Source organism: Raphanus sativus, unplaced genomic scaffold, assembly GCF_000801105.2.
Source record: "Raphanus sativus cultivar WK10039 unplaced genomic scaffold, ASM80110v3 Scaffold3846, whole genome shotgun sequence".
NCBI classification, from domain to species: Eukaryota; Viridiplantae; Streptophyta; class Magnoliopsida; order Brassicales; family Brassicaceae; genus Raphanus; species Raphanus sativus.
In genome coordinates, this window is record NW_026619150.1 from 1 (window position 1) to 9,310 (window position 9,310).

The 9,310-nt window shown below is 34.4% G+C and overlaps 2 protein-coding genes across 2 annotated transcripts; one reads left to right on the forward strand and one right to left on the reverse strand.

Annotated features, from left to right (window-relative positions):
• Positions 1 to 1,165: 1,165 nt before the first annotated feature.
• On the reverse strand, positions 1,166 to 4,049 carry LOC108833050 (GDSL esterase/lipase At1g09390). The gene is made up of 5 exons (XM_057001666.1): positions 3,694 to 4,049; positions 2,916 to 3,107; positions 2,662 to 2,828; positions 2,322 to 2,586; positions 1,166 to 1,544 (listed from the first exon to the last, which is right to left on the reverse strand). Exons 1-5 carry the CDS (start codon positions 3,950 to 3,952, stop codon positions 1,312 to 1,314), a joined length of 1,116 nt encoding a protein of 371 aa, XP_056857646.1. The 5' UTR covers positions 3,953 to 4,049; the 3' UTR covers positions 1,166 to 1,311.
• A 1,595-nt stretch (positions 4,050 to 5,644) lies between these two features.
• Positions 5,645 to 8,993, forward strand: LOC130506974 (WAT1-related protein At1g09380-like). Its single transcript, XM_057001667.1, has 7 exons — positions 5,645 to 5,969; positions 7,118 to 7,180; positions 7,326 to 7,442; positions 7,546 to 7,798; positions 8,243 to 8,401; positions 8,483 to 8,634; positions 8,712 to 8,993. Exons 1-7 carry the CDS (start codon positions 5,788 to 5,790, stop codon positions 8,935 to 8,937), a joined length of 1,152 nt encoding a protein of 383 aa, XP_056857647.1. The 5' UTR covers positions 5,645 to 5,787; the 3' UTR covers positions 8,938 to 8,993.
• The last annotated feature ends 317 nt before the right edge of the window (positions 8,994 to 9,310 follow it).

The window sequence follows — 9,310 nt, forward strand, 5'->3', positions numbered from 1 at the left end:
TTCGGGTTTGGTACTTCTTTTTGGATCGGGATCTGTTCGATTTTTTGGATTGCCCAACTTTAATTGACATGAAAAACAAATAGCAACAAAATTTATAAAAAAATACACCCGCACGGGTGTGCGGGTCAAAATCTAGTATTTTGTTAATTCGCAAATATATTTTATATAAATTGAAAAATAAAAGTTTAAATCTGAGTTTTAAAAAAAGTTTGAATGAAAAATGAAAATGATGAAAAAAAACTCAATTTCTACAAAGATGAGAAAAAAATCCATAAAATTAATTTAAAAACTCAAAGGAAAAAACATATGAAAGAGAAACATGCAGACATATGACTTCGATCACTCTTCCCCAAACCTGATATTCTCTGCTTTGACCAGTTGATTTGTCAGAAGCCAAAGGTTTTTTTAGTCTATTTGTTGCCTAAAGTGTATGAGCAAAGTCACTAATGTCAATCAATGGGTATTTAGCTAATTTGGGTGGTTGTTATGGGTAGTTAACCAATTCCCCCTTGTTAAAATGACATTCGGTGGAACCGTAGAAGCATACCTCTCCTTTTTCTTTAGTACAATTTTTTAATTCACAATTAGTGCAATTTTTAATTCAAAATTAGATGTAAATCTCTTCTTTTTTTTTGAAAAGTAATGTATAATCTCAGCGGCCGCAAAAGAAATGAAACAGAGTTGGTGGCGTGGAGTATTGCATGGACAATACTTTCATGGCTACAGTTGCGTTTGCCGTCTCGGTGTAATTGGATGGCAATGACACTCCGGAGGCAATAAGGACTTTGCTATGACTCTCTGGAAAGTGGAAAGAGCTGGTTACAATACCATTTTAGCCTCTGATGAAGGAAATGTAGCACAACTGCTTGAATACGTTGGACACAAGCAATGAAGAGAGCTTCTATGGTAATCCTAGAGGAGAGTTGATATTTTAAATTTTATTATTTTAAACTAATAATTTAATATAAATACTAATTTTGTTAAACTTAAAATTAAGATGAAATAAATACTTTGATTTATTTGTTGGTTCCTATATGGATCCTTTAGCTTCTAATTCAAAGTACCTCGTACCCAAAATACCAGATCCGAACTGATATTTGAAATGCCAATGCCTAAAAGCAAGGTTGAATCTAGGGGTGAAACGTTATTATAGGGAACTGTAATATTCTTGACAAAATTTTGAACTTGTCGAAAACAGAGAACCAAAACAATCGCAGGTCTTTTTACAAATGGCATTTGGTAGAACCATAGAAGTACACATCTCATTTCTCTTTACTGCAATATTTTTAATTCACAATTAGATATATAATCTCAGCGGCTGCAAAAGAAATGAAACGGAGTTGGTGGCGTAGAGTACTGCATGGACAATACTTTCATGGCAACAATTGCGTTAGCCGTGTCGGTGTAATGTATTCCGTCCCAACTTATAAACTGAGACCCTTCGTCACAGCTATTAGAGCCACCGTTCCCACACGTTATGTTCACGTTGTAGTTGTAAGGAGGCCCTCCGTATCCGCAACACGCCATCAATGGTTTCTCAAAGCCTGCACAATACATGAATGACTTAGTCTGACATAAAGGCGTAACCAGACACTAATGGTGTTTAATAATACATAGCATCTCTGTTCCTAAAAGATAAATGTTTAAAATAAAATTTTATTTCAAAAATATGTATTTTCAGAAAAAGTTATGCAAATTTTATCAGTTAATAGTGGTAAATAAAAAAATTATTAGTAAATTTATTATGTTTTCTCAATATGTTTAAAATCACATAAACATTATCTTTTATGAACAGAGGGGGCAGTGCCGTCCCGGCCATAAGGCAGATAAAACTTGTGCTTTAGGCCACATATTAATCACAGTTTCTAAGGCCACATTGCAATATAATGATTGAAGTTCAATGTCTAATGCAGCATCTTTTTTATTTTCTGTATTTTAGTGATGTGTTTTGTTTTGGACTTGTGTTCCAATTTTCGTTAGTTAACGTGGTTTTCTTTTGAGTAATTTTTCTTTTTGTTTATATCAGTTTAGTTTTTTTACAATATTATCTTTTTTATTTGATTATATAGATGTTTATCATAATAAATTTCCACTTTCATATATAGTTTTGACAGTTGTATAGTTTTTTTATCCTTTATTTTTATAAAATATTTCTGACCTAAATTAACATACGTTTTTACATAAAAAATTATATAGAATTGAAAATTTACACATATATTTTTTAAACAAAATTTAGCCACTATTTTAAAATATGCTTTAGGCCACTGAATTTTCCGGGACGGCACTAAGAGGGGTAGTATATGCTTGAAATAAAAACATACCGTAGTTAGTAGAGTTTGCGATGAGATCATATTTGATGGCATAAATATCGACATAGACTATGTCGGCATCTCTCAGCTCGGTCCTCATCTCCCGACACATATGATCCAACCCTTCGTTGAACAGCTTTGCGGCTGAGTTATAACTCGATAGACAACCGTGCTTGTCGAAAGCTTTGCTATGAACCATTGAAAGTTTCTGAGGCAGACAACCTAAAGGTCCTGTGTTGTGTACCCAGAACTTCCTCCCTCCTTCGTCGTACAATGTCTGAAATATTTTCAAGTTTCTCTCAAAATCAACACTTAAATAAAAAGTTATATATATATATGTGAAAGTTCTGACCTTAATGGTACTCTTGATCTCAGAAATAACGTTTGGAATATGCTTGACGACCTGAGAGTAAGAAAGGCCTTTGGAAAATGAGTCTGCAATATCGTTTTGCCCGATATCGATCATGTACAGTGCGTTTCTGAATCCACTCTCAGTTATCATCATCTCTTTCAAAGGATCTGTAAAACAAAATGCATATTACAGTCTAATGGTATGTTGGTGATAAAGAGTTTGCTGGGGTCAGATATATATATATATATATATACCTGAGGTGGAAGCAAGATCGAGTGCTCGTGATTTAAAGTGGAGGAACTGCATGAGCTGAATGTTGAGCACGAACGGAACATATCTAGGAAGAGTCGTAGATCCAACGATGGCGAAGTTAGCGCCGTTTTGGAACTTTGATCCAACCATCGAGTCTAAGTATGGGTTTAACAGACTTGTATTCAAACTCTCGCCTGCAAATATTTCAAATTTTTGGGACCGTTACATTCATTAAATACCAAAGTTATATATATTGAAGTGACACTTTAATAGATTCATCAATCATGAAAAAGTAAAAGAACCAAAACAAAACTGAAAACAAGGAAAGCAGACTAAATTTGTCTTGTTCCAAATCTCTATGTATTTAAATCTCAACATCGTTATAAACAAAGTATTTATGCATTCGATTAATTAAGGTTGTTTAGACAACAACTAAAAGCTATTTAGTCACGCAACCTAACAGATGGAGATCACGCGCCGAATCTAAACAGTGGGACCCCCTTTCCATGATACTTGATCTTCCATGTTGTGATTTGTGAAATGGGCCCCACACTTGTCTCTTCTAGTAATAGATTTCACCATTTCAAGGAGTTGTGTCGTTTTGTGATATCACGTAACGCGATCACCGACATCGATTCTCGCGCGCGGTTTCTCACCCGTCGATTATGATCTAACCCGTTTCATCTGACGGTAGGTATGGCATGACTAAAACTATCCTCTAATCTCAACCGTCGCTGTAGTTACGTGAGTCAAACAAGAGCGAAGAGAAGTTCAACTTACAAAGGAAATCGATGACGAGTCGGCCGTCAGAGAGTCGACCAGTGGATCTCCGGAAAAATGAGCGGCCATTTGGGATACCAATGGTATAACCGAGTCCGGCGGCGAGTCCACCCGTGTCAGAGTTAGAATCTCCGAAGTTAAAGATCACGGGAGGATACTGGCAACCTCCGGCCACCGCCAAGTGTTGTCGGAGATTGAGGATCACCAGCAGTAGATTAAGGAGGAGGAAGGTGTGGGAGTGGAGAGAGAGCGTAGCCATTTCAAGAAGTGGCTGATTGATAGTGTGCACTGAGAGCTTTGTAACTAAATTGTAAGCCTATAGTGTGTGGGCCTTCTTTATCTCATAAAGCTTTAGTGTGAATCCTTTATACAGAGTTGAAAACTTTGTAGGTTGGTGGTTGACACTGACACATTACTCAGGCTTATTTAAGATCGAGTTCAATAAAATCTCCCACCGTTGTAAAACGAAATGGTGGGCTCTAGTGTGGGTCTAGTAAAAGGCCCATTTAAACGACGGCCCACGACGAAATGTTCATGATAGAGTGAACTGTATTTGGCGCTATGCATAGAGATGCTAATCATTACGTAAATATGCATATGCATTCATATACATCCAAATCTAAAAACGGAAAGTTTCTCTTCTACGTAATAACGAAAAGATGCGATCGAATAAATTTACATCGAAAGCCAACAAAGAGGCACGAAAATTCATTGGACGTCATCGCTAGCTTGTATGACTCATGCAAATGGAGCATTAATCACAATTATTCCTCTTCAATTTAGAAAGCATTTCGTATAAACCACTCAAATCCAGCTAACTCTGAATCCCAGTTAACGTTTCTTCAATTTAACAACATACAGTCCTAGTTAGTTGTCGAAAAAGCAACTTTGTTGTATACGTTCCTTTTCGTTTTGTATGCATTTACTGTTAATTAGATTATGGCCCGGATAAATGTTATTTTTCTTCATCTATTTTATTAATACATAAGAAAAGTTAATTTTTATGATTATTTGTCAATTGCTGAATTTTTTCTTAGTTACTGAATAATTAAAAAAATATAATATTTTTAGACCATCTTCAATATAGTATAATATCAATTTTAATATTTATTCATGTTAATAGTTATAGGTAGATAGAACTCAATCCAATACATTTTTATTTAAAGTGTTATTTTGTCTCTACAATAACCTTTAAATTCAAAAAAAAAATTTAATCTATATATATGAGATATTTATTTGTACATTTTCAGTGATTATGAATTATGAATCTTGCTTTTCTTTCGTTGAATTTTTACAAATAATCACAGTTATCTTTGTAATTTAAATAATCCAATCGATCAGTTTTCTGAATTTATGGTTTAAATAATTTTATCAGTTTTCTGAAAGTACTTAAATAAATATAAATTCAAAATACCCAAGATGATACTAATCTTAATAATTCAATCAGTTTGGTTAATCAGGCGATAAACCAAACCCTTGATTCAATATTACAGAAACGTGTTTTTCAAAGGCAAATTGATTGCTTGAAGCTTGAGAAAGACATTTATGCATGCGTGCTACTTCCATTCATTCACAAGCTCCACCTAACCCATGAATAAACGGAAACCGAAAAATTGTTCAGAAAGACAAAATTATATTTAAGTTATTTTCTGAAAAAACGCCAATTCGAAATATATTAGTCATCAACGAGAAGAAAAGTTAAATAAAGTGCCATAAATATCAAATGATACAAATCACCCATTGTTTCGTGTGTCATATGCCCTAAAAGAGAGCACATGCGTTACAAGTAAACTTCATTCTCGAACCGTTTCTCACCTTTCTGTTTAAAACATCTCTCTCGTATTAATATATAGTTTTGTCTGTATATGTATTCGTATTTATACATTTAATTCATATATGTATACAATTGCGGCTATAAATATAAGGCCGAATGGAAAGAAAATATATATTTGGGGAACTAACAAATGCTCTAAAGAACCCACCTCTCTCTTTTTCTTAACTTGGTTTCATGAACAATTATTATTGATTAGTACTCGTGAGAGAAACGAATATAGAGAATATAAGCATACTTTTCTTTTGAAGAATATATTGAAGATGGTTAAATCGAGAGACTTGTTGCCGTCCTTGGCGATGGTGTTGGTGCAAATCGGCTACGCAGGCATGAACATTACGTCGAAGATGGCTATGGAATCCGGCATGAAGCCTCTCATTCTTGTCGCTTACCGCCAAATCTTTGCCACTATCGCCACCTTTCCCGTCGCATTTTTTCTTGAACGGTACGTACTATCTATCTATACATATGACTTAGTTTGTTAAAAAAACATATGACTTAGTCAACTAACAGTTTTGGACATGCATTATTATATGATTAACAAAATTGCATTCATGAAATGTTGAATTCATATTGTTTCTTGGACAACATTGTTATAAGATATAAGTTTAGTTCTATTAGTTTTGAGCTTCAAATTAATTAAGGTTTTCTTACATGCTTCTTGAGTCTATGTTTTAAGAAGATCAGCAATAGAACTAAAATTTCGGTTGTCAACTTCAATACTTAAATTTTTCTTCTAGTGTTGTTTTGGTTGAAGTTAACATGTGGTTCGTCTTACGTCTAACTGAGAAAGTACAAAACGATTGTAGAACGATTTTCCCTCTTCGACTTTTCTGGCATCAACCAAACTATTTTTTTTTCAACCAAACTAATTACTTTCCAAAGTTTAACGAAAGGCTACTTTTAACTAATTAACATGAAGTATCACTTACATTTAAGATTTTTGTCTGGTCAAGACTTTTTAATGTTACTCCAGTAAGCTAATTAATACTATTGTTAGTTTGAATGGATTTTAGCTAATTAAATTTCAACATTTAAGATGAGTTGGCAACTAATAAATTTCCAATGATTAAATAATAATTAAGAAAATGAAATTAACACGGCATCGTTTTATTTTCCGGAGATTAACCTATATACGCATAGTATTATGGTAGCTATAGATTTGTTAATGACTAACTATTTACCGTTATTTTTAAGAGTCTCTACGGTCATAGTATCGTCAATCATAGTCTTTTTGTCGAATTGTACGTAATTAATCATATAGTTTCCGGTTCTCGAGAGAAACAAATGAGAAATGTGACGCAGTCTCACACAATCCATGCGTCACGTTTCTTTCTTAAACGGAAAGCACAAACAGACAAAACAAAACATGGTGCCTGGAGAATAAAGCGTCGCACGTGCGTCTACGACGCCGTTTACCTGTTTCCATCATTAGTTCTAGAATTAAGATGTAAATTTGATTGTTAAATCCTTTAGCCCTGAGTCATTTGGGATGAAAAACTATGTTTTCATTATCACATTCGATGTTAAACTAATTACTTGATTAATGATTACTGGCTAACGGAAACGTAAATCACATGGTTTCTTGTGCAGTAAGACAAGACCGAAGATCACACTAAGGGTTCTTGTCCAAATCTTCTTCTGCTCCATCACCGGGTATATACATATATACACTTTACCTGCCAACTGCAATCTCATTTTATAAACTGTATTATTATACTTATCTTAAACAAAGCAATGAATTCTTAGTACTTAATAAAACAGAGTTCTTATAACGTTGTTTATCTTGATTTTCTCGCAGTGTGACCGGGAACCAAGTGCTCTACTTCATAGGACTTCAGAATTCATCTCCCACCATTGCTTGTGCCTTAACTAATCTCTTGCCGGCGGTCACTTTCCTCCTCGCCGCAATCTTCAGGTTATCTATATTATATCTATATGAATCTACCCTTAATAAAGTTTCCATCATATACTAAACTCGTTTGTGGTAACTTTTTAAAAACTCAAAACAACATTTTCAGACAAGAAGCTGTAGGGATTAGAAAGGCATCAGGACAAGCCAAGGTGATAGGGACAGTAGTATGTGTGGCCGGAGCCATGGTTCTTTCCTTCTACCATGGTCACACCATTGGCATTGGAGAGTCCAAGATCCATTGGGCTTATGCTCAAAACATCACTAACCATGGTTCCGATTCCAACGGTTCTAACTTCTTCTTGGGGCCTTTCATGATCATGGCAGCCGCCGTTTCGTGTGCCGTTTGGTTCATTATTCAGGTGACTCATATACTAAGTATATAAAAAAATTTCTCTAAACAGAAAATTGTTTCTTCAAAAAAATATACTAAGTATATATAGCTTGTTATCAGTTTCTATCTGGAAAACCATTTTCAAACAAACTGAAATAGCAGATACCTAAAATTGAACTAATTTCCAATTTAGCTATTGCCAAATTTTCTTTTCTTTTATAATTAAGAATCATTAGATTGTTTTTGTATATCTTCAAATAATTTATTTTCAAAAATAAAACTGAATAGACACAATTATTTATTCCAAACCAAAATTAAATTTCTAACCAAAAAAGTCTAACAATATAATTGAATAAATACATATACTGAACACTTTTGTGTTGATTTATAAAGATAGTCAAAATTAAAGCCACTACTCATCATAATCTATACAGATTATTATGGTTGATTGTTTTTTGTTTGTTTGCTACAGACGAAAATGAGTGAAACATTTGCAGCACCATACACGAGCACACTTCTAATGTGTTTGATGGGAAGTATCGAATGTGGAGGCATCGCTTTGATCTCCGATCACAACCTCGCTGATTGGTCTCTCGGCTCTCCTCTCCGTCTCATCTCCGCCCTTTACGCCGTAAGTCCATTTACATATACTAATGATTAGAAAATAATCTTAACTAAGCAAAGCATATCTGATATATAATTTTAAACGCAGGGAGTGGTGGCGTCTGCGTTAGCGTTCTGCTTAATGTCATGGGCAATACAGATAAAAGGTCCTCTCTACGTATCTGTTTTCAGCCCATTACTGCTTGTAGTTGTCGCCGTTTTCAGCTGGACTCTTCTTGAAGAAAAACTCTACACCGGCACGTATGTTTTCTATGCTATCGCTTATAAAACCGGATGATGATGCATGCTGATTTAGATGATATGTATGTATGTATTAGGTTTATGGGATCAGCACTTGTGGTTATTGGGCTGTATGGCGTTTTGTGGGGTAAAGACAGAGAGATGAATGAGAATCAAGACCAAGAAGAGAACCAAAAGAAGGTGAAACAACAACACGCAGCCAAATGTGATGTTAACGAAGATATTGAATCGAGATTGCCTACGGGAGGAGGAGGAGCAGCATCAGGTAGTGGCAACGGTGCCGGTAGACTTATCTCGCCTTAAAATGTTGTTGCTTCTTCATCATATAAGTATGAGCTATTATGAGTCAACTAAACTGGATATCCATTTTTTTTTGTTATAAAGCATATTTGAGTTTCTTAACCGGTTGATTTCGGATTTGACGATAAGATCCATTAAAAAAAAGAAGATAAAATCGTTGACCAAAACTAAGAGACTAAAATCTTACAACAAAATCTCAAAAATAAGAAAAACACTTATGGGAAAAACTATAAACCATTTATGAGTATCTATCGAGTAATGATTTGTAATACTATGTGAGCTAAACAAAGCTAAAGAAAAAGATTATGTAATAATTTTAGGATTAATAAACAAAATTTTCGAATCCTAAAAATGAACGCACTAACCATCGATCCGG

Excerpts from the sequence above, each read along its gene's own strand:
- LOC108833050 (XM_057001666.1), bottom strand. The coding sequence starts at position 3,952 with ATGGCTACGCTCTCTCTCCACTCCCACACCTTCCTCCTCCTTAATCTA. Across the intron at positions 3,108-3,693 it reads ACTCGTCATCGATTTCCTTT|GCGAGAGTTTGAATACAAGT; the intron begins GTAAGTTGAACT and ends AAATATTTGCAG. Across the intron at positions 1,545-2,321 it reads CGCAAACTCTACTAACTACG|GCTTTGAGAAACCATTGATG; the intron begins GTATGTTTTTAT and ends TGTATTGTGCAG.
- LOC130506974 (XM_057001667.1), top strand. The coding sequence starts at position 5,788 with ATGGTTAAATCGAGAGACTTGTTGCCGTCCTTGGCGATGGTGTTGGTG. Across the intron at positions 8,402-8,482 it reads TCATCTCCGCCCTTTACGCC|GGAGTGGTGGCGTCTGCGTT; the intron begins GTAAGTCCATTT and ends TTTTAAACGCAG. Across the intron at positions 8,635-8,711 it reads GAAAAACTCTACACCGGCAC|GTTTATGGGATCAGCACTTG; the intron begins GTATGTTTTCTA and ends TGTATGTATTAG.